We start from the raw sequence: 25304 nt of genomic DNA on the forward strand, positions 1-25304 counted from the left end.
TTTAGTTGAAGAAACAGGATTGTTTGTCCTTCATTCTTGATTTTGCGTGTTCCTCTGTTGCTTATTTACTGTAATTTGGTAGTTATAGCTAGAGCTGTGTTGTTCAGTGTGGCAGCCACCAGCCACATATGGCTATTTAAATTTAGACCAACTAAAACTTAAAAGTTCAGTTCCCGTCACAATAGCCGCAGTTCAAGCACTCAGTAACCACGTGTGGCTAATGATGACCAATTGGACAGCACAGATGCAAACACTTCTGCTAATCTAGAGGCTTGATTGAATTCACTCTTTCTAAGGAGTTCTGGTTCCATTTAATGGGAAATGGTGTTTAGAGACCACAATCTGAGATGCTAGAGGTGCTCATTGCTTGGAGTTGGTTATTGTTTCCAGGCCTTTCCATGGACAGAGGTAGGATTTTGGATTTTTAAAAGATAAACTATCTTGTGAGTTTATCCTGATATTCTTAATTCAAATTGTGGACTATAGGCTTTTTACCTAACTTAATCATTCTTTTTTTTTCTTTTTTAAAAATTTGTTTTTATTTTTGGCTGCGTTGGGTCTTCGTTATTGTGCACAGGCTTTCTTTAGTTGCAGCGAGCGGGGCTTCTCTTGTTGCAGAGCACGGGCTCCAGGCACGCGGGCTTCAGTAGTTGTGGCACGCGGGCTTAGTTGCTCCATGGCTTATGGGATCTTCCTGGGCCAGGGCTTGAACCTGTGTCCCCTGCACTGGCAGGTGGATTCTTAACCACTGCACCACCAGGGAAGCCCTCATCATTCTTTCACGTCTAAATTCCCAGGCTTAAAATCCTAGTTCCCAACAACACTGCCACAGTCCCTCACTTGCTTTATCCCACAGTCCACACATAATAGTCTCCAAAAAACAATACCAACACAACCCTAATAATATAATTGCTAGAAACACCACTCCAGGGATTCAGATGACTGTTTTAAATTCATCTGGAGTAGTTTTTCTCCATGTGGGTATGTCACCATCTACATTTCTTTATTTCATTTGAAAAAATATTTTTAATTTATTTTATTATTTTTTTTTGCGGTATGCGGGCCTCTCACTGTTGTGGCCTCCCCCGTTGCGGAGCACAGGCTCCGGACGCGCAGGCTCCGGACGCGCAGGCTCAGCGGCCATGGCTCACGGGCCCAGCCGCTCCGCGGCATATGGGATCCTCCCAGACCGGGGCACGAACCCGTATCCCCTGCATCGGCAGGCGGACTCTCAACCACTTGCGCCACCAGGGAGGCCCTGAAAAAATATTTTTAGAGATCATTTTTTACATTGAATTTTGCCTTATAATTATGTAAAATATGTATATGATTCCAAGTCAGATCAACAAACAAAGTATACTCAAGGAAGAATTGTTTCCATCCTGTCACCTCCCCCAATGGGTAACTTTTATTGTAGTTTATCCTTCCATTTTTTAAAAAACTTTAAGTAGATGCATATATGCACATTTTCCTGCCTTAAATAAACTAGCATAATTTACACACTTTTTTCAACCTTGCTTTTTTTTCAACAATACATCCTAGAGATCACACCATATTAATATACAGAGATGTTCTTCATTTCTTTTTATAGCTGAGAGTACGCCATTTCATGAACGTATCATAGTTTGTTCATCCAGTCTCCTACTGATCGTTTAGGTTGTTTCTAGTTTCCTTGCTATCACAAATAGTTCCTCAGTGAATAGCTTTTAGTATACGTCATTTGTGTTTTTGCTAATGTCTCTGGGACGGATCCCTAAAAGTAGGATTGCTAGGTGAAAGGCCAAACGCATATGCAATTTTGCTAACTAGTTCCTGCAGTCATTTAAAAACCAGATATCTCTAGGGAAAAACAAATGTTTTCAATACTCAAACCCTTTGTCTATGCTCCATCTTTTACACCAACTTGGAATAATCTGTAGGTTTTACTGAAACATCTTAACTGGTATCCCTATAGTGACACAGAGGGTGATTTTTAGAAATCTGTAGCTATTTTCTAAGAGAAACTACTGGTTGATTTAGCTCATGGTAAAGCATTAAGCAGGAAGTTATCTGTTACAAGCCCTGCTCTCTGCATGTCTCAGAGCTGCCTAGAAACTAACCAGGGGCTGCAGCTGTGACCTGTAGATTTCCACACCCACCTGTGCTTTCTCTGTTATGAGCCTGTCTGTTGCAGACTTGGTGGTGGCAGTCAACGGGGTCTGGATCCTTGTGGAGACCTTCATGCTGGAAGGTGAGCCTGGTGAGGGGACTGGCCCGTCCTGTGGGCACACCTGGCCCACCTCTTGAAGTGCCGCCTCTCTTCTTACAGGTGGGAACTTCTTCTCCAAGCATGTGCCCTGGAGTTACCTCGTCTTTCTGACTAGTAAGTCTCTGACATGGCTTTGCTCAAGTGCTTGTCCTAACCACTGGCTGGAACTTCTTTTTGGGTTAAGATCTCATGGCTCTTCTCTAAAGCAGGGGAGCGTAATGAGGGTGGAGCAGAAATCGAGTCTGATTCTACCCCGTCCCTGTTTCAAACTCTTCGGTGATTGCCCACTGGCCTCCAGACCAAGTTCCCGTGCTGGGTGTGAGTCATGGCGCCACACGGGGCCCCTTCAGCCTCCCTCTCAGGCTTCATCTCTTGCCAGTACCACCACCCGTGCCCCACCTGCAGACCCCCTGAACACATCCTGCCTCCCAGGGCCCCTGCCCTTTCTTACCTCTGGGCCTCTGCACAAGTGTTTTCCTCTGCCTGGTGCACTCATCCCCTCACCACACCGCTCTGCCTGACACCCCTCTCCCTTTATGTCTAAACATGAGACATAACTAATAACACTGTGTCCTAAATTGTTTTCATTGTTCTTAAAAAGCATGACTTTTACTGCCTTGATCAGTGCCCTTTGGCTTTTTCTGTGGAGTTCAGAGTAGCATAGTGATTCAGTGCACACACTCTGGGGTCAGAAAGACCTGGATCTATTCCCAGCTGTGTCTCTTGTGTGATCTGATGGCCCCTCCAGAGCTCCCTCTTCGGCTCCTCCTTTCATTATGTTCCAATGACACCAACCTGCCTTCTGCCCCTCAAGCAGGCCAAGATCATATCCTGTTTGGCTCCTGATTTCTTTCAAATGTAACACTTCCCCCAGTCTATTTCCCCCAGTCTAACATATCAGTTTGCTGTCTTTCCCCTGAGTCTAGACTCTAAGCTCTGTGTTGTTCAGGGCTGGGCACCCAGCACCCAGTGCAATGCCTGGCACAGGAGAAGGGCTCAGGAAATACCCGTTGGATGGACAGACAATGCCTGCGGCCACTCCCAGAGAGTGGGAGCGAGTGCTGCTTGTTAGCGGGCGGCTGCGGTTGGCCAGCACCTGGGCCAGGCCCTGCCCTGGAGCCCACACTCTCTCAGGGGTGCGGGTGTGACGTGGGTGTCTGGAGGGCACGTGACCAGACCTCGGGGGAGTCTCGAGGAGGAGACGAGCCAGGCCAGGGGTGGCGGGGGCTGTGGCAGGGCCGCTGCTGACTGCTTCTTCCTGCTTACAGTTTACGGGGTGGAGCTGTTCCTGAAAGTAGCCGGCCTCGGCCCCGTTGAGTACTTGTCCTCCGGATGGAATCTGTGAGTAGAGAGCATGTTTCTTAACGCACGCCAGAGACTCTAAATGAAAGCCATGGTCCTCTCTGTCCACACCCACTGCACAGTTTCAGAGGGAAGGTCCGAGGCCGGGTCAGGCGCCTGTCTCCTGGAGCAGTTCTGCCTGTGGCTCCAGGCCTCCCCAGGGTCAGGCCCTCATCTTACTCTCTCAGACCGCCCCCGCCAGCCCCTCTCCTGGACATGGCCTCTTGGGGGCCTTAGGCCAGCTGGCTCTCTGTGAGTCACTTAACCCCACACCCCTACCTGACAACTAAGCTCTTTTCTCCTCCACGAAAACCATGACACACACAGAGAAGGAAGTGCCACGGGTCCTGATGCTTGGTCAGCATTGAGCTGGTCGCCCTTCTCCCTGTCCCAGAGACCCTGAGAGGTGGCTCACTGCCCATGAAAGTTAACTCACCCACAAAATCAGGCTGCACTCACGAGGTCTTGGGTCATGAGAGTAAAAACAAGTTAATAAGTAGAGAAGAGTCGGGCAGAGCAGTAGCGTGTGGGCATGCAGTTTGCAGGGCCTTAATGTGTATCTGGGAGGAGAGAGGGTCTCTCTGTCCTGCTTTCCCTGTGGGACTCCCCTGTGGTCCTGCCCCACCCCTCAGTGCCTTCACCAGGGTCGCTGGTGTAACCCGTGTCTGCCATGAGACCAGTGTGGGACCTTCAGGAGGGGTTTCTAGGCATTTTTTTTTTCAATTAATTAATTTTTGGCTGCATTGGGTCTTCGTTGCTGTGTACGGGCTTTCTCTAGTTGCGGCGAGCAGGGGCTACTCTTCATTGCTGTGCGAGGGCTTCTCATTGCAGTGGCTTCTCTTCTTGTGGAGCACAGGCTCTAGGCACACGGGCTTCAGTAGTTGTGGCACGCGGGCTCAGCAGTTGTGGTTCACGGGCTCTAGAGCGCGGGCTCAATAGTTGTGGCTCACGGGCTCTAGAGCGCAGGCTCAGTAGTTGTGGTGCACGGGCTTAGTTGCTCCACAGCATGTGGGATCTTCCCAGACCAGGGATCGAATCCATGTCCCCTGCATTGGCAGGCGGTTTCTTATTTATTTATCTATCTATCTATCTATCTATCTGTGTTGGGTCTTTGTTGCTGTGCTCGGGCTTTCTCCAGTTGCGGTGAGCTGGGGCTACTCTTCATTGCGGTGCATGGGCTTCTCATTGCAGTGGCTTCTCTCGTTGCAGAGCACTGGCTCTAGGCACGCAGGCTCAGTAGTTGTGGCTCACGGGCTCTAGAGCGCAGGCTCAGTAGTTGTGGCTCACGGGCTCTAGAGCGCAGGCTCAGTAGTTGTGGCTTGCGGGCTCAGTAGTTGTGGCTCACGGGCTCTAGAGCGCAGGCTCTGTAGTTGTGGCGCACGGGCTTAGTTGCTCCGCGGCATGTGGGATATTCCCAGACCAGGGCTCGAACCTGTGTCCCCTGCATTGGCAGGCGGATTCTTTTTTTTTTTTAGATGTTGGGGTAGGAGTTTATTAATTAATTAATTTATTTTTGCTGTGTTGGGTCTTCATTTCTGTGCGAGGGCTTTCTCTAGTTGTGGCAAGCGGGGGCCACTCTTCATCGCGGTGCGCGGGCCTCTCTTGTTGCGGAGCGCAGGCTCCAGACGCGCAGGCTCAGCAGTTATGGGTCATGAGCCTAGTTGCTCCGCGGCATGTAGGATCTTCCCAGACCAGGGCTTGAACCCGTGTCCCCTGCATTAGCAGGCAGATTCTCAACCACTGCCACCAGGGAAGCCCGGCAGGCGGATTCTTAACCACTGCGCCACCAGGGACGTCTGTAGGCATGTCTGACCCCTGAGGTGTGTGCTGTGACTGGGGCCCAACCACACCAGCCTCAGAAACCCGATAGCAGTAGGAAGCTGGCTGGCTGTGGGCCACTGCGGGGCCTGTGGCTGCCTTTGCGGTGGTTGGCGTGAGGGCTCCTTGGAAGGGAGTGCTGGGCACAGGGCGGGGGAGCCACCGGCCGTCGTGGGGGAGGCTAGGGGTGGGCCGAACAGACCATGGCTTCTCCTCCTCCCTCCCAGGTTCGACTTCTCTGTCACAGCGTTCGCCTTCCTGGGACTGCTGGCTCTGGCCTTCAACATGGAGCCCTTTTATTTCATAGTGGTCCTGCGTCCCCTCCAGCTGCTGAGGTGACGGGGCAGGGCTGGGGTTGGGAGTGGTGGGCAGGGGAGGGTGGGGAGAGCCTTGGGACTGGTCTGGGGAGCGACCAGGAGCCAGAAGGCTCACAGGCCTGATGTCAGGGGTGGTACGGCCCCTGCAGGAGCACCTGGTGCGGGTGGGGGGAGGGGGGATGGGGGGGGCCTTGTCTCCACCTGGGCAGGTGTGCCCACCTCCTCACATCCTGGGACCAGTTGCCTCTGACTGTGGAAGAGAAACGTGGCTCAGGGCTCCAGTGAACTTGGCCTGTGCTGGTGTCGGCTGCAGCCACAGAAACACGTGCTCAGAGTCATCAACTAGAGAGCCACGGCCTCTGAGGGTCCAGAGGGACTTTCAAGCCCCTACCACAGACAGCCGTGATTTTCTGGCACAGTCCCTTGTCAAGAAAAACCCTCACTTGCTCTCAGCTCTCCCCCAGGGACCACCGTAGGAAACCAGCACAAATTTGTAGAGATCCGTGGACGGTGTCCCTTACTAGTTAGAGATCTCTGTGTGTCCTCAGAAGGCTGGTTTTCCTCTAGAATATTCAGCTGCGATCCTATTCACGTCCATCGCCCCCTCCCGTCCTGCCCAGGAGTCGTGGACGTGAGGGACGGGGCGGCCCTTTCTTACTGGAGGAGCTGCCGCACCGCCGGCTCCTCTGCGCGCGCGCGGCCTTCTCCCCTCCCGGGGTTGCCGCGGCGTCCCGGGCAAGGCCCCGCCCCGCGCCCAGCCTCCGCGCTTCATCCGGGAGCTGTGGCGGCGGCGCCTGCTCACGCCATTCTCGCCCTACCTCCCTTCAGGGCAGGGCCCGTCCAGCCGCGATGTCCCGGCGCCACCGCCGCCCCTGCCCAGGGTGCGAGTCGCCCGAGCTGAGTGCCCGGCTGGCGGCTCTGGGGAAAGTAGGCGCTCAGGTGGTGCTGTGGACGGAGGGGCTGCGGCCACGCCCGGCACCTGTAAGTGACCCGGCCCGCTTCCCTCGCTCAGGTTGTTTAAACTGAAGAAGCGTTACCGCAACGTGCTGGACACCATGTTTGAACTGCTGCCCCGGATGGCCAGGTACTGCCCTGCCTCTTGGCCCCCAGGGCCAGGCGTCGCGAGGCTTGTGCCCCCTCGGGGTGGGCAGCTGGGTGGTCTCGGGAGGAGGGGGAGGAGGAGTCCCAAAAAGGACGAAAATCGAGGGCCTGACAGGGTCAGATCTCTTCAAGGAGACCGAGACCTTGACCACCACAGGTCTCCCTGGTTCCACTTTTCTCCACTGACCTGTCTGAAATATTTAATAGGGAGGGCAGGGAGCTGTCAACTCACTTACCACCTGTGTCTGTGTTCACAGGTAAGGGTCACCTGTGAGTCTACCTTCACAGGTAAGGGGTGAATCGCTGGTAGAGGGGCGTCTGGTGATAGAGTCCTGATTCGAGCCGTTTTCTACCCCAGACCGGAATCCGAGGCCCCTCCCCTGCAGGCACTTTCCAGCTGGTGCACCTGGCTAGGGGCATGCGTCTCCATCAGTCAGCTCAGGGGTCTGAGGATGCCGGGGCCGCCGGGCGAGCTGCTCTCTCCTGCCCGGCCCTCGATCACCCTGTCTCTTCTGACCCTCCTCCCTAGCCTGGGCCTCACCCTGCTCATCTTTTACTACTCCTTCGCCATCGTGGGCATGGAATTCTTCTGTGGAACCCTCTACCCCAACTGCTGCAAGTGAGTACGCAGCGGGGCCCCCAGCCCCAGGCAGGACTGGAACGGTGACCTCTGATCCCTCAGGGGCCCATCTCCCCAAGCCACAGCACCCTTTGAAGCCCCGAGAAGCACTCTGCTTTGCTTCCAGGGCTTATTAGTTCAGTGCAGCAGCTAAGGGAGGGGGCCTGGAAGCAGAGGGTCCTCTCTGAAGTGAGGATGTCTGAGCAAGTTTCCCTGTCCCCCAGGCAGGGTCTAGGAGCCACTCTCCAGCCAGGTCTCCACCAGCTTACCCTTCGGGCTGGGCGCCGGCGGCTGCTCCAGAACTGGGAGCAGCCTGGGGCCCGAGGCCAGAGTCCCACAGCTTCCTCCTGCTTCTCCCCAGGGGTGACTGAGGACCTGGGCAGACACATCAGCTAGGGGTGGCCTGTTAGGATGAGATGGACACACGCGGGAGGGTCTCTGGGGCAGGGATAGAGGGCGGGGGACACAACCTCCCTTCATCACTCCCTTTCCTCTTAAGCCACCACGATGAAATCCGTGGGCTCTGCCATTCATTCTCCATCCAGTGTTCTCTTAAAATTGGTCCTTATGGTTTCAAGCGCTGATAAAGAAAGTTCTCAGGGACACTGGTAGCCATTTTGTGTCAGGCTAAGCTAAGAACCAGAGCCTGTAGCAGTGGGTCACAAACCTTAGGGCACATGAGAATCCTCAGGGCTGCTGCTTAAAAGGGCAAACTCCAGACCCCACCCTGCGCGTCTGACACAGGCCAGAGGCTCAGGACTCTGCCTTCAGAACAAGCTCCCTGGGGCCCAAGGACCAGACCTGTCAAAACATCAGCATGAATTATAGCCGATCAGCCATAAGAGGTTGGCAGGAAATTAGCAAACAAGCTCTCAGAACAGGGTCAACCGATTAGAATAGAACAGAACGCTCCAGCCAGGTGCTGGGGAAAGCCCGATGAGGGGAGGACCCTTCTCGAGGGCTGCCGTTGGCACCCGGCCTCCAGGGCAGATCCCAGACTGGTGGGGGCAGGGGGCTGGGGGTGGTGTTCGAGGAGGAACTGCCTTTGTCTCCCCTCCCGGGGTGCCAGGCTCTGGCCACTGAGAGCGAGAGGGCCTGGCTGGCGGCAGAGAAATGCCAAGTGAAGGTGGAATGGGGGGCAAGTCTGGGCGTTCCCACCAGCACCCTGGGCACTCCCCTTGAGACAGGAAGACAGGCAAGGGAGCTGGGGGCTCGGCAGGAAACCAGGCTGGGCCAAGAGAGACGGTCCTCAGTCAGACCTTGGTTTGCTTAAACTTCCTGTACTTTGTGGAGGTGACCAGTTATCTTGTGACCTCCCCGCCTCCCCCCGCCCCATCTCCCCCGGCCAGTACGAGCACAGTGGCAGACGCCTACCGCTGGCTCCGTCACACCGTGGACAACAGGACCGTGGTGGAGGAGGGCTACTACTATCTGAACAACTTTGACAACATCCTGAACAGCTTTGGTGAGTGCGGAAAGCCCAGGCGGGCCACGCCCTGGGTACTGCCTTCATCACCGCAGGTCCCAGGTGGGGCGGAGCGAGCTGCCGGAGGCTTCCCCATCCCGAGCCGGTTGCCATACTTTCTCGAGTCCTCTCTGGCCCCAGTGGAGCCTGTGGTTTGCCCAGCCTTAGGGCTGCAGTCCAAGCCAGACCCCAGGGCTTGGTTCCTGTTACTTTTTCAGCATCGGGGGAGCAGCAGAGCTTCATGCTTGGCTGGGAAGTGGGTACAGCCCGGTGCTGGGGAACCAGCCCCCTTGTCACAGCTCCACAGTTGCAGGGTGGGGCCTGGCCACACCAGCCAGCCACAGCGCCCCGCACTACCCAGGCCCACACAGCTCTGCTCTTGGCTTCCATGGAGAGGCCGGGAGGCCAGACACAGCTTCCCAAGAGGAAGGGATCCCCTCACGACATCCCAGATCTACACCAAGGAAGGTCCGGGGACTCTTTCCCCAGTATCTCCACCCCTGGTCCATCACGAGCTGCTGAGGCCAGAGGTGCACCCTTTTGGGGACCGGCCGAGATGGCAGCACTCCCTGTGGGGTGGGCGCTCAGGAAGCGCCTTGGCTGCTCTCTCGGGAGCTCACAGGCCGGCCCGGCAGACAGGTGCGTGGTACCCAGGATAGGTGGAGAGAGGCCGCTTGAAACTCACTTTGCAAAAGCAGGTCTGATCAAGATGCTTTCTGTTTCTCCCTTCCTTTTGGCAGTGACCTTGTTTGAGCTCACAGTTGTCAACAACTGGTACATCATCATGGTAAGGACCTCCGTCAGCTCCTGGGGGCATCTTCCCACCATTCTCTGAAGCCGGCTCCCGTCTCCCCTCACGCAGCCTGGGGTGCATGGCTCTCCCCGTCCCCCGCAGGGGCAGGGTTCTGTGGGGATGCCACGGTGCGGCCTGAATCCCAAGAGCCTCCCCCTCAGCACTTGCTGGACGTGGCCTTTGTCCCTGCTTTCCACACATCCCCCAGCAGCCAGGAGAGGCCAGTTAGCCTCTGGGTCTCTGTCCTGCTCCCACCACTGTGAGGGAGACTTTTCAATCAAGAAACAGTGTGGCAGGTGTGGTTGGTTGGTTGGTTTTTTCCATTTCTTAAACTCTTCCAGGGCTTCCCTGGTGGCGCAGTGGTTGAGAGTCCGCCTGCCGATGCAGGGGACACGGGTTCATGCCCCGGTCTGGGAAGATCCCACATGCCGCGGGGCGGCTGGGCCCGTGAGCCATGGCTGCTGAGCCTGCGCGTCCGGAGCCTGTGCTTCGCAACGGGAGAGGCCACAACAGTGAGAGGCCCACATACCGGGAAAAAAAAAAAAAAAAAAAAACTCTTCCAAAGGTTGGCCGTATCAGTCCTGGGGGGAGTGTCCAGGCCTTAGGAGCTCAGAGGGATTTTTAGACCCAAGGGAGCAAGGTTCCCCCCCCTTCGTCTTCCACAACCCATCAGGAAGGGTCTGTAGAAAGCAGGGCCACGGAGAAGCCTGCGTAGACAGCGACCCGGCCCCACTCCAGGAGCTCGCTCACTCCCTGCTTCCCTCTGTCTCCAGGAAGGCATCACCTCGCAGACCTCCCACTGGAGCCGCCTCTACTTCATGACCTTCTACATCGTGACCATGGTAGGTCCGGGGACACAGAATGCCCTCCACCCTCCTCCATCCTCAAAGCCTCCAGCTGCCCCTGCTCATCGGGCGGCAGCTCAGGGAGGAGGGGGCCGGGGACACATCTGACCGGGCTCTGTTGGCTCTGGGGCCCCGTGGCAGCTCACACCCCCTCATTCCGCTCTCTTCCGGCTCGTCCTCTCCGTGCCTGGCCAGGTGGTGATGACCATCATTGTCGCCTTCATCCTCGAAGCCTTCGTCTTCCGAATGAACTACAGCCGCAAGAGCCAGGACTCCGAAGGTCTGTGCAAGTAGCTGGAGCAGGGGCATTCATCACTTGCTGCTCATCTGTCTGTCTGTCCAGTCTTTTGGCAATTCAGCTTACTGATCTGGCTTAGGTTCCCCGCCCCCCCCCCCCATTTTATTTATTTATTTTTGGCTGCGTTGGGTCTTTTTTGCTGCACACGGGCTTTCTGTAGTTGTGGCGAGCAGGGGCTACTCTTTGTTGCGGTGCGTGGGCTTCTCATTGCCGTGGCTTCTCTTGTTGCGGAGCACGGGCTCCAGGCTCGCGGGCTCCAGGCGCGCGGGCTTCAGTAGTTGTGGCACACAGCTTAGTTGCTCCGCAGCATGTGGGATCTTTCCAGACCAGGGCTCGAACCCGTGTCCTCTGCATTGGCAGGCAGATTCTTAACCACTGCGCCACCACCCCAGTCCTGGCTTAGCTTTCTTGATCTCTTATTTGCATTGATTTTTCAAATACTTAATGACAGAAAAATGCACGTGATCTCATTTTAAGAATCAGAACAGTACAGCTCAGAGATCAAGAAAAATCACAGGCTGATTGTGACCCCCGCAGCCCTCTGTCCCGCCTTTCTCATCTCCCAGAATGTTCATCCTTAGCTGTTCCCCCTTTTGGTTATCGTTTCCGCATTTCTAACCCCGTGTTTGTCCTCTGGCTCCTGATTTAAACGGTGTGAATACCGTTGACCGCAGAGCCCGATACTGCTTCCTCCTGCAGCTCGCGACCCCTGGCCGCCCTCTCCCCGGAGGCATAGCTTTCTGCCTAACGACCCTTCACGCTTCCCGGGTTCTCCGTCAGGACTGCCACACCCCTGTTACTACTTGTTTCCAAATCTCTGTCTTCTCAGACTACCTGATCGTTTTCTTTTTGCTCGGAGACTCCCTCCTGAAACCCTGTCCCCTGTAAGCTGGTGGCCTGACCAGCACTCCTCTGACAGCCCCAGCAAAGGGAGGGGATGGGGAGGGACGTGAGTTCCAGAGGGTGGGGGGAGGTGGTCGTGCTGATCCAGAGTTTTGCTAGGAGAGGGAACCTTAAGGCCCCCATAGGGAGCAGGGAGGATGGCTAAACCAAGCCAGACTGGGGGCTCTGAGTCCCAGGCTCCTTCCCCCTGCCGCCCTCCCGTCCTGCAGTTGACGGCGGTATCACCCTTGAGAAGGAAATCTCCAAAGATGAGCTGATTGCCGTCCTGAAGCTCTACCAGGAGGCATGGGGAGCCGCCTCTGACATTGCCCAGCTGCTCAAGATCCTCTCCCAGATGGAGAGATACGAGGTGGGGAGCGACAGGGCCTCGTCCCACGGAGGGAGCGGGTTGTGGCTTAGTGCAAAGGCTCCCCCACTGTCCATCCCCTCAAGTTTTGGTGGCACTTTTGGGGGGCACCGTTGCAGAAGCCGGAAGAGGGGGGGAGGCCGGGCGCCAGGACCTTGGCTTGGGCCGGCCCCTGCAGCCTCTCTGTTCTTCTCTAGCAAAATACCTTGGTGTTTCTGGGACGGAGATCGAGGACCAAAAGCGATCTGAGCCTAAAGATGTACCAAGAGGAGATTCAGGTAGGAGCACCCCTGGCCACGCTGCCCAGCTCCTCCTGCCCGGGAGTGGTCCTCCCCACTGCTGAGCAGAGGCTGCTCTCTGGTCCCCATCTTGAGTTGTGTGGGGAGCTATGGGATTATCTGCTGGGACCACTACCAGTGGACCACGGCTCGGTGGCCGGGGGGTGCGCTTCAGGGCTCAGCCTTGAACCCTTGAAGCATTCTCCAACATAGGCAGCCACCCTGTCCACTCTTCCACATAGGTCACTGACCTCATCTCATTCTCCTCCTCTGAGCCAGAAGAGCAAAGGAAACGCGTACAGTGGGAGACGTTCCAGGCAGAACAGGGAGCATGGGGGCCCCTGGCGAGCTGGCCTGGACCGGCCTCTTCCAAGAGGATGGTCCTTCCCACATCCAGCCAGACACTGCCCGATAGGAACAAGGGCCTGCTGCGCCTGGCTCTCGGGGTTTTTGATGGGTTTTGTTTTCTAATTTAAGAGAAGGGAGAAGTCAGACATTTTTTTTTGCAAACTCTCCCAGTCTTCCCACATTGGCTGCTAAGTGAAAGAGCTTGCGAAGCACCCCGTGGGCTGGCGCTCTGCAGCCCAGACAGAGCCGTGGACTTCGGGCCACCCATCCGCCCAGGCTCCCAGCTCCCTCGCCAGCCACTGTGACTATGCTGTTTTCAGGATGGAAACTGTTGTTTCCCTGGGACAGTGAGGACCAGGGTCCGAGCCCAAAAGGCCCGGAGGCTGCAATCCCCTGAAGCGACTCTCACCTTATCTATCTGTAAACACACAAGGGGCCTGGGCAAAGGCCTGGCGAACCACTGCACTCGGAGTCACAGAGATGAGGAACCAACATGAGCTCCGGTGTCACAAAACCCGGGTTTGATCCCAGGCGCCGTGACCTTGGGCAGGTCACGCAGCCCATCCCCATCTATGAAAGGGGGACAGTCCCTGCCTCACAAAGCAGAGGGGACGGCACTAGACGTGCCGCCTGGCCGTCCACTCCTGGCCTCAGTCTCGCCCTCTGTGGAATGAGGGGGCACAGAACCAGGCCATCTCTCTAATTTTTTAAGCTCTAAAGTTCTGTGGTTCAGACTCTTTAAAAACATTGGGTTTATATTTAAAATTTCTCAATTACCTGAATACGTCTGTCCCTGAAAATGTCGGTGATAGAATGATAATAGTCTTAGGCTCTTAGGCGGGTGAGCTGTTTGTTTGGTTTTTTTCAAAATGCTCTCACAGCCATTCTGGAGGGCAGCAAAGCAACCGGGGAGTTGGGAGATGCACTCAAGCTTCATACAACTTTATACAACTTCTGAGCTTCGGGTTTCCTGGGTGTAAACTGAGGACACCCAGCTCAAAAGGGATAACACAGGGGGTTGGCGAGGGGGTGGGGGGCACACATCCCTTTGTGAACCACACAGATCATGTTCACAAGTAAAGGGTGATTATTACTACCTGGGCCTCATTGAAAGAGGTGACGGTGCCAGGCACACTTAACAAGGAGGTTTGCAAATCTCTAGTTAAAAAGGGAAAGATTGCATCGTCATTTTTCTATTTAGGGTCCTACTCAGAATTCCTAGCAGATCTGGGAGGGTCACACAGCACTGCCCAGCCTGGGTGACCCCGTTAGCCTGGGGGGCAGGGCTGGGGCCCACTCAGCACCCTGTCTGCTCTCTGCCTTAGGAGTGGTATGAGGAACACGCCCGGAAGCAGGAGCAGCAGCAACGACAGCTCAGCGGCTGCGTGACCCTCACCACCCAGCAGCCTCCAGGCAGCCGCCAACGCTCCCAGACCATCACCTAAGCCCAGCCTGCAAAAGCCATCTCTTCTATGCAATAAAACAATAGTATTATTTTACTACAATGTATCAGAATAATGTGTGTGTATATATATGTTTTATATATATACACACACATTCATAAATATGCATATTTATATATAGGAAGAAGGAAAGACAGACAAGTTGAGGTTTGGTTTGTACCCACCTTGCCCTGTTAACCCCAGAAGTCAATTTCATTTTGGGGGGATCAGGCCACTGGGAGCTCTTCTTAACATGGAAAGCTCCAGAAGGTCCCTTCACAAGAGCACTTGAATGGATTCTGCCGATCTCTGCAGGGCTTGCCTTCAACGTGGGCCAGCGTCCCTAGGCCAGATCCACACCGTCTTCCTGATGCTGCTTTCAGAATCCCACCCAGGCTGACAGCTAGCTTCCCCACTAACCTGCCCTGCCGCCCATATCCTGGGGTTTCTGTGTTCTGCTTTAGGGACAAAACCACTTAGGAAGGAAAGAACCCACATCCTTGGGTTGATGTCTCTAGATATGATAATGAAATTTGGTGTTCCCTTGGGGGACCAGTACCCAGCACCTACTGGAATGAGTGATCCAGGGCTGTGGTTATTCCGTGTGGTCGGATCTCAGCCAGTGCCAGGAGGTGAGAGAGGCCGTATCCCGGCTCCGTGAACCTTCTCAACCTACCCTTTTGGTTTCAACCCTTGTTGCTGAAAATCCTTCTAAAATGGCCTTTGGAATCACAGCCCCGTAGGAGGAGGAAGATGGGCAAGAGGCCAGGCCGATGGCTACCACCCCAGACCAGGTCGTGAAATGGGCTTTCTCCTTAACTCCCTTTTCCTTGGGATCGTCCTGTTTAAGCAAAAAGACATTTTGGTTAATTCAGGATTCTGCTAAAGACAACAGCAGATCCTTCACGTGTGTGCATTCGCTGGAGATGGGAACAAAGCACAGAGGCTCACCTCAGGCTGTCCACGGCTGCCCTGCGGCTGAACCCATGGTCTCCTTGGCCAGCTCCCCCCTCACCTTGAGCAGTCACCCTCTGTGGACTTGACTGAGGTAGGGCTGGGGACGCGGCTCACCCCGAGGTTTCCACTCCCGGGAGTAGGTTCAGGTGGCCTGTCCGTTTCCTGAGTTCCCCAGGGACCTTGGGAGAGTTCTCTGAGATCAGGATGCAGCGGGGCTTGAACCCATAGCGGGCTGTCGGCGTTCGCAGCTCCGGTGAGCGGCGGTGGCAGCGGCAGCAGCAGCGGCAGAGCAGAGGGAGCCTCGGCTCAGCTCTCCGGGGCGGTGAGCCTGTCTCAGCGCAGGCAGCAGAGGTGGCAGAAGCCGGGATGAAAGGGGCGGCGGGGGGGCAGGGGAAACGGCTGCACTGGGCATCCTGCCCCAACCCCCGCTTTCCAGCTGCCTCCACTGCCTCCGTGACTTAGGGAGGCGGGTGGGCAAACTCCCCCTTGCCACATCCTCTTCCCAGCCGGGCAGGGCCTGATCCCGGGTGCGGTGCCCCGTCTCCACGGCCGAGTCTTCTCGACTGCGGCCTTGGACACGCTGGTCCCATGGCCAGCACCACACAGCTCTGCCCCTCACTAGGGGAGAAGTGGTGGATGTTTGTTTTTAAAGCACAGCAGTTTAGGGAAACAACGAATCACTGAGAACCACTGAGATTCCCCAAGGGAATCGGGAGTCGGGCTTGTCCTCTTTATCTCTGGAGGGCCACGGGCCATCACAGGCAGCTCGGCACCAAGCCCCAGGCCAGAACCCCTTCCCCTCTCCAGAGAAGTAACTTTGTTTGCATATTTGGGTGCCTTTTAGCTTTTGTGTATTGAAACGGGCATTCTGGAAGCAGGAGTCAAGGGGCGGCTTTCAGAGGAGGAGGGCGTGAGTCCTCCGACCTCAGCATCTGCCCCCAGGAGGCTGAAACCTGGGAGGGGCGCCAGGGAAACTGAGCGCAGCCCCCCAGCCCCCAGGGTGAAGGCTGGTACCAGGAAGATTGGGATCTAGTCCAGGCCTCCCAGCCCCATCCTGTGAAAGGCCCTGGTTTTAGCCAGGGACAGGATGAAGGCCAAGTGGCAACAGGGCTGAGGCACCAGACTCCAGCCACTGGTGGCCTCCTCAAGTTGACCCTCTAACTTGCACACAGGCCATCGAGCAGGGAGCGGGTGTCACCCAGGGCTGTGAGCTCTGGGGACCCAGGACATCCAGCTCGGATGCCCTCTCACCTCCCATGTCAGCTGAACACCACCAAGGTGAGATGCACTGACTGGGTCTGGGTCACACCACCTGTCAGTGTCTGATGGCCCTGGGCCCCTGCCCCGCTTTGGGGGGGACACCACCTGGCCCCTCCTCCTTGCTTCCCTCCCCCAACCCAGCCTTACTCCACACCACGTGACAATCATTTTGTACAGATAGAGGGAGCGACGCTGTAAGGTTTTTGTACAATGGCGATTTGTTACCTAGAAAACCCACCGCGTCTCCGGACTTCTGGCGTATTAATAAAAGAGCCTCTGCTTTGTACACGTGGTTGCTGCCTCGTGACTTCCACCAGGCACCATTCGGTGGCTTCTGAGATCGTGGGGAACAGGGAGAGGACCCATCCATGCCCGTTGCTGACCCTACCTCAGCCCCACCCCTAGACGTGCCACGAAGTCCAGATCCGTCAGGCCCAAGCGCCTTCGGCCCTGGAACTGACCACTTGTCAACCTGACCCAGGTTAAGAAGAACTAGTAACAGCCGGCTGTATGTTATTTTCTGTATACTTGAAATATTTAATAATTTTTTCATTGGAAAAAAAAGACAACTGAGTCCCTTTACTGCCGGTATAAGGCACTGAGCAAACGGAAGAGCTGCTTATTGAAAAGGCGGGTCGCCGGCCGACAGCCGGAAGGCGCCCGGGAGCGCTCATCACCCTCCCAGGAGCTCGCAGGCAAAGCAACCCCAGCCCAGGGCTCCCCCTGAGGTAGGCACAGGGCACAGTCATACTGACTCCTGTTTTGCAGCTGGGGAAACCTCTGAATCCAGCAGACAGTTCTAGAGGCAGAGTCTAGAGCTGTGCCGTCCAATATGGCAGCCACTAATGGGCCAGTGCCACTGGCTGCTATTTTGCAGTGGTATATATTATCATTAATTTCACTTTGTTCTTTTGGCTTTATTAACGTGGCGACTAGAAGATTCAAAATTAGGTATGTGTCTCACATTCTATTTCTGTTGGACAGCGCAGCTCTAGAACTCAGCCTGCATCGGCCCGAGGCCCACAGCACACAAGCTGTTCTATCTGCCAGGTCCGAGTCGCCCTGACTCCCTAAACCCGGGTTTGGCAGCCCTGAGAGAAGCAGGAAAGGCAACAGGGCGTGACTGTGGGGAGGGGCCTGGGCCGCCACAACTGTCTCCAGCCCTGAACTCGGGGGTCTTCCAGCCTGGAAGGCACCCAGGCATCCCCTTCGCCCCAGACCCCAACTTTCAAGAGGCTCTGGAGATAACACAAGGAAGTCTTCTACCTGCTGCCTGGAACTCTGTCCACAGGGAAGCCCAGCCTCCGCAGCCCCAGAAACAAGGTTTAGCTGTCCTTACTGCACACAGCGGCGACTGGGGAGCTTCGGCAGAGAGCACAGCCCCACGAGCCCACACCCCGTTCACGGTCTCGGCCTCGGCCACGCTCGCCTGAGCGGGTTCTAATGAAGGCACTTCATCCTCCATCTCACCGCCTGCAGCGACACCTCCCGACCACCAGGTGGACCCCGACACAGCTTCAGTCACACAGTTTTCAAGTGAATCACTCCAAATTCAGTGAGCAGGGCCACCAGGAGGAAGGTCAAGTACAAGAGGAGCAGGCAGCAGCCGTAAACTCTGTTCAGCTGGAAGCATTGCAGTGGGACCGAGACCAGGGAACAGACGAGGCTGAGGCCTAGGGTGCCAGCCAAGACCCACACCAACAGTCCATCCGGCTCCAGCTGCGGGGAACACGGGGAGAGAGGCTGGGTCACTGCAGCTGACAGTCAAACTGAGGTCTGAGGGCCCCTCGTTAGGGGCCAGGGAGGGACTTTTGGCCTGCCCAGTGGGATGGCACCCCGCACCTTGAAGTTCAATGTTTTTAAGCCACCTGGTATGTGGTAATTTGTTATGGCAGCTCTAGGAAACTAATTCTATAGTTTATATATATATATATATATATATATATGTATATATATGTATATGTATATATATATAAAAATATGCATATATATACATATGTATATTACGTGCAGTAGTTGAAAAATTCCCCAGCAACACAGAATAAGAGGAAATGAAATTGTCCTCTTCCTACTTCTCTCCCTTTCAGATTTAGTTAGCATCTATCTAACATATATGGAAGACTTAACCCCAGGTGCTATGCTAGGTATATTACACCCACTTTAGGCTTTTATCTCCCCATCACGTAAGGAGACCGTTATCATGATCACCAGTCCACAGTGAGGAAACCGAGTACAGCCGACCCTTGAACAGCACTGGTTTGAACTGCATGGGTCCGTTTATATGTGGACTTTTTTCAACAACTGTAGTACCTGTTGTTTTCATTTCACGATCTTTAAATTAAGCGTGTGGGGGGGAAGTTTGTGTTGAATTAGAGATCACAGTATGTGGAATCGAAAGAGCTAGGGTTTGAGTCGTGACTCTATGCAAACTCTTTCGGCATCCTGTCCCCGGGTCAGTCATTTATCAGTTCCTTAGAGATAGCAGTACTCGGATTTGCGACTGTCAGGGACTCAGCACCTCTAATTCCCACGGCGTTCAAGGGTCAGCTGTAGTACATGACAGAGCCCAACTCCGAAGTCCAAGCTCATACCCTACCCTGTCTCCCCGTACGATGATACGTGTACCCACAGATGTGTGGGTACACGTGTGCACACACAGGCCTGTCCATCCATTCTGAAACCACAAATGGGACCGTACAATAGGTACGTGTTGAAGAGCAAAACCTGTTTTTCAGCCAACAATACGCCCTGGACCTCCTTCTAGGATGACCTCTCATGATGCCGTATGTCCTATGCAATTAAAAGCAGGAGCACAAAGGCAGCGGAATGCGACAGACCGACACCCCCCCACACACACATTCCACAAGGAGCCAGAGAAAAGAAGTAAGGCCCTCAGGGGGCCAACCCCTAAAGCCTCATTATCAGGAGCCGCCTGAAAATCGAGAATGAAAGGAACCTATTAAACCCCTGAAGAGTATAAACAAAATTTGCAGACAGAGGGTGTTTACCCCTTAGAAAAGCAAACTTTTCAAGCCGGCAAGTAGCTATCTGCTTATGGGCGTGGCCACTGTGAAAGGCCGGCCCTGCTGGCAGTTAGTTACAAGTCAACCACAAGAATCTGTTCAAGAACTAGCCGAGAGGTGGGCGACTTTGTTCCCATTAACGACGCCGTCATTCAGCTGCACATTCCAAGTGCTTCCACACGATTAGCCTTGAAACCATCCCCTGGGCCACATGCCCTCCCCATCTCCATCCTTCTCCGGTTTGGCCTCTGAATCCAAGTCCTTGGGAATGCAAAGCTGGGGCCCGAATGTGGGTTGACTCTGCTTTGCACGGGGTGCTGCTGGCCCTGTGCACCATTTCCAAGGAGAAAAGTTCACTTAGGAATCTCGATTTCTTCTCTAGAAAAGCTGGATTATGTGGCCACAGGAGGCCCACCTGAGTCACGCACAAGATTTGGCTACCTGCCCTGAAGTAGTGTTTTGAGTTTTCAACCTTGTTGGAAACCTGTTTCCAAGTGTCCTAACCTTCATCGGTCCCCAGGGAGCATGTTTAAAATGCAGGTTTCCAGCCCCCAGCCCTGGAATGCCTGGGTCAGGAGGTCTCACGCGCTCCCAGGAAATTCCTGGGTGCCCTTGAACCCCCAGAAACTCTGCTGCTCAGTGCATTTCAGAACTCCAAATCTATGGAGATCCCCCCTTTCTGGGCTGTTGCCAACATTCTCTCTCACCCCAGCCTGTCCCCTCCAGGCAGTGGTGGGATAAGGTGTTCAGCCTGGCCCTTACCTCATGTCTGCTTATCCAGGAAGCTTGTGGTGGTGGTGGGGGCATCAACCCCATTTCACAGGTGAGGAAACTGAGGCTCAAAGATCCTCAGAGTCCTGATTCATTCAAAGTCACATAGCAAGAGACTTCAGTGATGAGACCAAGACCCCAGTCCTGGGCCTTCCCGCCCCTTTCCCTCAGAGCTACATCTTAATTACTCTGTGACCTTGCAAGGAATACCTTTTTTAACCCTATATGCAAAATATTTTAAAGATATCCTACAAATCAGACATGTCGCAAATGTAGACAAGTCCTCTCCCCAGTAAGTGTCATCTACTGAGATGTGAATGGTCTCTGGTCCAGAGAAGGGAGGGGGAAGAGGAGGATAGGGAGGAGGGGGAGAAAAAGGGAGAGGGAGGAGGAAGGGAGGAGGGGTGAGGAGGGAAGGAGGAGGGGGAGGGGGGGAGGAGGGAAGGAGGAGGGGGAGGAGGGGGAGGAGGGGGAGGGAGGAAGGGGGAGGAGGGAAGGAGGGAAGGAGGGAAGGAGGAGGGGGAGGAGGAGGGAGAGGGAGGAGGAAGGGAGGGGGAGGAGGGAAGGAGGAAGGGGAGGAGGGGGAGGAGGGAGGGAGGAGGGGGGAGGAGGGAGAGGGGAGGAGAAGAGAGCCTTATGAGGAGGCCCCTGCAGAAGCATCTGGCCACTCACCTCCACCTCCACGTGGCCCCTGGAGATCTGGAGCAGGCAGCCCAGCCCCACGCCCACCAGGATATCTGCAGCCCAGCTCAGGAAGTTTGCCAGAACATAACGCCCCATAACCCCGACCACACAGCCCACTGGCTTTCTTTCTGATCTCTGGCTGTGCTCCCCCCTCTCCCCAAAAGCCACCCTATCTGAGGACACCTTATCCAGTTTTAGCACCTCTAAGAGAGTCTCCAATGCACATTTTGCCTCAGTCTGTAAGGATCGCAGGAGGTGACAGAAACGCTTGGTACCTGGTAAGATGGAAAAATGGGAGGCAAGGTGAAGTGACCCCCCATGGTCCACTGGGGAGACTGGTGACAGAGCGTGTCTCGGGGCCACCTCTAGGGGTTGTTCAGGGGACACTGCTCCAGCCAGGGCTCCGTCCTTCCCACCCCAACCTGGCTTTAGGGCTGTGGTCAGGAGAAGCCACAGCCCTAAAGCCAGGAGCGGGTCACAGTGAGCACCTGGGAGTGACAGACAGCAGGAGGCATGCTGCACACAGGTCACACAGCTGGCAGCACTGAAACCGGCACCGGAGACTGTCCGAGATTTTCACAGCCCCAGGTGGCCTGACCCTGCCTTTTCTATATAGACCAAGGGGTGGCCAATTAAAGCCTGCAGGACAATGCGGCCCAAGGCCTGCTTTTCTTAATGAAGTTATATTGGGACCCAGTCACGCCCATTTGTTTATGTATTGTCCATGGCTGTTTTCACATTACAACAGCAGAGTTGAGGAGCTGCAAAAGGGATCCTATGGTCCACAAAGTCTAAAATATGTACTCTGGCCCTTTAAGAAAAAGTTTGCCAACCCTGACATCTACAGACCATGACATCTGTAAGCAAGAGGGAGGGGTCTTCCACAGCTTAGTGTGTGGGCACCTACTGATAATACCTCTGCCCTAACAAGACGAATATCCGCCATCACTGCCGTTTGCCAGGTGCAAAGCACTTCTGCCACCTCACTCAATCCTTATAACAACCTATGAGATCAGTCCTCTCAATATCCCCATTTCTACACACGCAAAAGCTGAGGCTTGAGCAGCCGCATCACCTGCCCCAGGTGTTCCAGTGAAAGCCAATCCGGGGTGTGTGTGGGGGGGCACGGAGCACACCCTTAGCTCCGTGTGGCAGCCCCAGAAAGGATACTGAAGATGATGCCACCAAAACAGGCCGAGAACGCCATCCGTGGGTAGCCCTGGCGGGCCAGCGTCAAATCTGAGAAGACATCTGGGTGGAAGCACGAGAAGGCCTTGAGTTGTGCAAGGCTTCCCCTAGCCCTCCTTGTTCATTCACTCCTTCATTCAGTCAACAAACACTGATGAAGGTCTGCCTGGCTCTGGCACTAGCTGGCGGGGTGCTATGGGAGGCCACATCATCCCGTAAGACACAATTCCCTCCTTAATTCCTTCTACCTGCCTCTTTTCCACCAGGGGCAACCTTGAGGGTGTGACACGCCACCACCAATCTTTCATGCATGTCCCGTCTGCTGCTAGCACACACAGTACCTCGGTGCAAATTAGGAAAAGGGGCCCAAAAAGGTGAGTGGAAGGAGAGGAGAGCTAGACTTTGGGCCCCTTGACCCCTTGTCAGGATGCTCTTGGGCAGTGTACAACCTGACCAACCCTACTTGGCAGCTCTAGCTAGAGAAGGATATCTGTATGTATGAGTGAATGCCTACCCATGTCGCACACCCACGGACACATCCCACCTGGTTGGCTGCAATGAGCTCCATGTCCTGCCTGAAGTCTGGGGAGCCACTGAGTGTCCATGCATCAGAGAGTGGGGGAGAGGCTGGGGGCTTCTACAGAGCCTCCCGGCTCAGGTACAGTCTGGGCCACCCCACCCAGATGCCCAATGATGGTCACTCCAAAATGACAGGCACTGACCACCTGCTGAGGGCAGATGCCCTGGACGCTCCTGCCCACATGCAATTCTGTCTGGAGGAGCAAAAAGCAGTCAGGTGGCTGTGCTCATTCTAGAAGCCCACCCGGCCCCAAGTCACCTCCAATGCTGTTCCCCCAGGCCAGCAGCGTGAGCCCGAGGACAGTGTTGCTCAGCCGGAAGACCACACCCAGGGACCGTAAGATGTTCACCACCTCTGTGGCAGCTGCGTTGATCCACAGGGCGCTGGTCAGGAAGCCCAGGAAAGCAAAGAGCTGGGGGAGGGAACAGGGACACAACCTTAGTTCCTCAGCTATAAAATAGGACAATAACAGTACCTACTCCGTGAGGTTGTCATGAGCATAAAATGAGTTAGTAGATGCAAAGCAGTTAGAGCCTGGCATATATTAAGTGCTCAACAAAATGCTAGATCAATATTACCATTTTGTCAAAAAGGAGTTCATCATAGCTTTCATCAGATTTCTAGTCTATGGACCAAATGCCACCTCATCACCAGAAAAAGAAACTCCATACCCATGATCAGTCAATTCCCAGCCCACCCAACCTTCCTCCCAGCCCCTGGCAATCACTCCTCTATTTTCTGTCTCTCTGGATTCGCTTATTCTAGACATGTCATAGAAATGGCCTCACACAATACATGGTCCTTTGTGACTGGACTCTTTCACTCAGCATCATGTTTTCAAGGTGCATCCACTTTGGAACATGTGTCAGTACTTCAAAGACTAGTAAGAAACACTGCCTAAGACCATTTCTCTAAATAATCAATTGGCTGAAAATTCAACTTCCTTTGGGCTGGTACATCCATTCAGAGTTTCTGAAAATAGAAACTATAATTTTTAAAAGCAATAATTAGAAAAAAAATTAAGTAAACTTTTGAGGAAAAGGTCTCTGGACAAACTACCTAAAAAAATTTTAACATCCTGCAGAGGTGAGAGAATGGGAAAAAAACACCCCCAAAGACCGAACAACTCCATCACTGGAATGTGATGGTTAGGAACCCAGGTGCTTCCTAGTTAGGATGGTGGAAAAGAGTCTGGTAGGTCTTTAAAAAGGTAAACATACAGTTCACATTTGACCCAGCAGTTCTACTTACTCCCAGGAATACACCCAAGAGAAATGAAAGAATTATTTCTGCAGAAAAAAATGTAAACCAATGGTCATGGCAGCATTATTCATAATATCTAAAAAGTGGAAAAAAAAACCCCAGGGTCCATTAATGGATGAATCGATAAACAAAATATGCTGTGTCTGTATAATCGAATAGTATTCAACCATGAAAAGGAATGGAGTACTGATACATGCTACAACGTGGATAAACCTTGAAGACATTTTGCTAAGGGAAAGAGGGCAGTCATAAAAGACCACATATTGTATGATTCCATGTATGTGAAATATATAGAACAGGAAAATCTAGAGAGGCAGAAAGCAGACTCGTGGTGGCCAGTGGATGGTGGGGAGGATGGGGAGTGACTGCTACTGGGAACAGGGGGTTTTTTTGGGGTGATGAAAATGCTCTCAAATTGTGGTGATGGTTGCACAACTCTGTGAATATAATGAACACCATTAAATTGTATACTCAATCGGGTGACTTGTATGGTGTATGAATTACAGCGCAATAAAATAAAGCTGTTACCAAAAGAAGTGGACCCTGAACAGGCACAAAACTCCTTAAAAGTGGCTTTAGACCTGTCATGGTGGAAAGTGATTAGTGGCCAAATTGTCCCAGAACATCTGCCCAGGAGACCTCAGTGTCCCCTCTCCCGGCTTGGAGAGTCTAGGTTTCTTACCCAGTGAAGCCTGGGGGGCTGACTGTTGGATGTGGCAAAAAAGGTCACTGCAGCCAAGGCTGTGCCTGCGATCACCACCACGGCCCAGACGGGAAAGAGGCCACCTATCTCATAGACGCCATCTGCAGAGGGATGAGAAAGGGAGCTGGTACTCTCCGTGGCTTCAACTTGGTGCCTCCTCCTGGAAGCCCCCTAAGAATGACTGAGATGCTGTGGAGGGGAGACCCATGGATAAAACCCACAGATAAAATTCGATTGTTTGGATATAGGGTAGATACCTCCTATGCGCCCAGCCCTGTCCTAGACACTTCAGGGAGACAGAGAAATTAAAGACACAGCCCCTGCCTGCAAGCTACTCACATTGGAAAGAAAAGACAGACACATGAAAAACACTCTCCAGCCTTTTGTTGTGGTACTAGGATGGGAATGGCTAAGACTACTCACCACCACTATCCTTGCCCGTGCCCATGGCAGACATCACTAATCAACCATGATGCTTTGGTCCAACTGAGCTTCAAGACAGCACCCTCCAGCCAGGCATTACCAATGGATGGGCATCGTTCCATGAGATGAACTGTACAGTCAAATACAACCTTACTCACTGACCCTGGCTCTCTTGAGAAGTCTACTCCACAAACCAATCCATTATAAAGTTACGAAGGTTCCAGAGGCTTCATATAAAAACACCAAAGGGAGGAGACCCTGCAGGCAGGCAGAACACTCTAGAATTCTCC

The 25304-nt window shown here is 54.1% G+C and overlaps 2 protein-coding genes across 7 annotated transcripts in view; one reads left to right on the forward strand and one right to left on the reverse strand.

Moving 5' to 3' along the window:
* TPCN1 (two pore segment channel 1) overlaps positions 1-16665 on the forward strand; it is a 64883-nt gene extending 48218 nt beyond the window's left edge. For 2 of the 3 annotated variants that reach the window (XM_060119655.1, XM_060119656.1), the window contains exons 16-28: positions 2174-2230; positions 2309-2362; positions 3517-3589; positions 5635-5742; positions 6737-6808; positions 7355-7444; positions 8794-8909; positions 9650-9696; positions 10476-10544; positions 10743-10827; positions 11958-12097; positions 12292-12372; positions 14046-16665. In XM_060119655.1, coding sequence (XP_059975638.1) covers positions 2174-2230; positions 2309-2362; positions 3517-3589; positions 5635-5742; positions 6737-6808; positions 7355-7444; positions 8794-8909; positions 9650-9696; positions 10476-10544; positions 10743-10827; positions 11958-12097; positions 12292-12372; positions 14046-14165 — 1112 coding nt within the window. In that variant the 3' untranslated portion in view covers positions 14166-16665. The remainder of the gene's footprint in view (positions 1-2173; positions 2231-2308; positions 2363-3516; positions 3590-5634; positions 5743-6736; positions 6809-7354; positions 7445-8793; positions 8910-9649; positions 9697-10475; positions 10545-10742; positions 10828-11957; positions 12098-12291; positions 12373-14045) is intronic. The other variant, XM_060119657.1, reaches the window with a different exon arrangement.
* SLC8B1 (solute carrier family 8 member B1) overlaps positions 16613-25304 on the reverse strand; it is a 31649-nt gene continuing 22957 nt past the window's right edge. The window contains exons 11-15 of one of the 4 annotated variants that reach the window (XM_060119662.1): positions 24571-24692; positions 22884-23037; positions 22028-22108; positions 20846-20910; positions 16614-18098 (exon numbers count right to left, since the gene is read on the reverse strand). In XM_060119662.1, coding sequence (XP_059975645.1) covers positions 17901-18098; positions 20846-20910; positions 22028-22108; positions 22884-23037; positions 24571-24692 — 620 coding nt within the window. In that variant the 3' untranslated portion in view covers positions 16614-17900. Of the gene's footprint in view, positions 18099-20845; positions 20911-22027; positions 22109-22883; positions 23038-24570; positions 24693-25304 lie in introns of all 4 variants that reach the window. The other 3 variants (XM_060119658.1, XM_060119659.1, XM_060119661.1) reach the window with 3 other exon arrangements.

This window comes from Mesoplodon densirostris, chromosome 15, assembly GCF_025265405.1.
Source record: "Mesoplodon densirostris isolate mMesDen1 chromosome 15, mMesDen1 primary haplotype, whole genome shotgun sequence".
NCBI classification, from domain to species: Eukaryota; Metazoa; Chordata; class Mammalia; order Artiodactyla; family Ziphiidae; genus Mesoplodon; species Mesoplodon densirostris.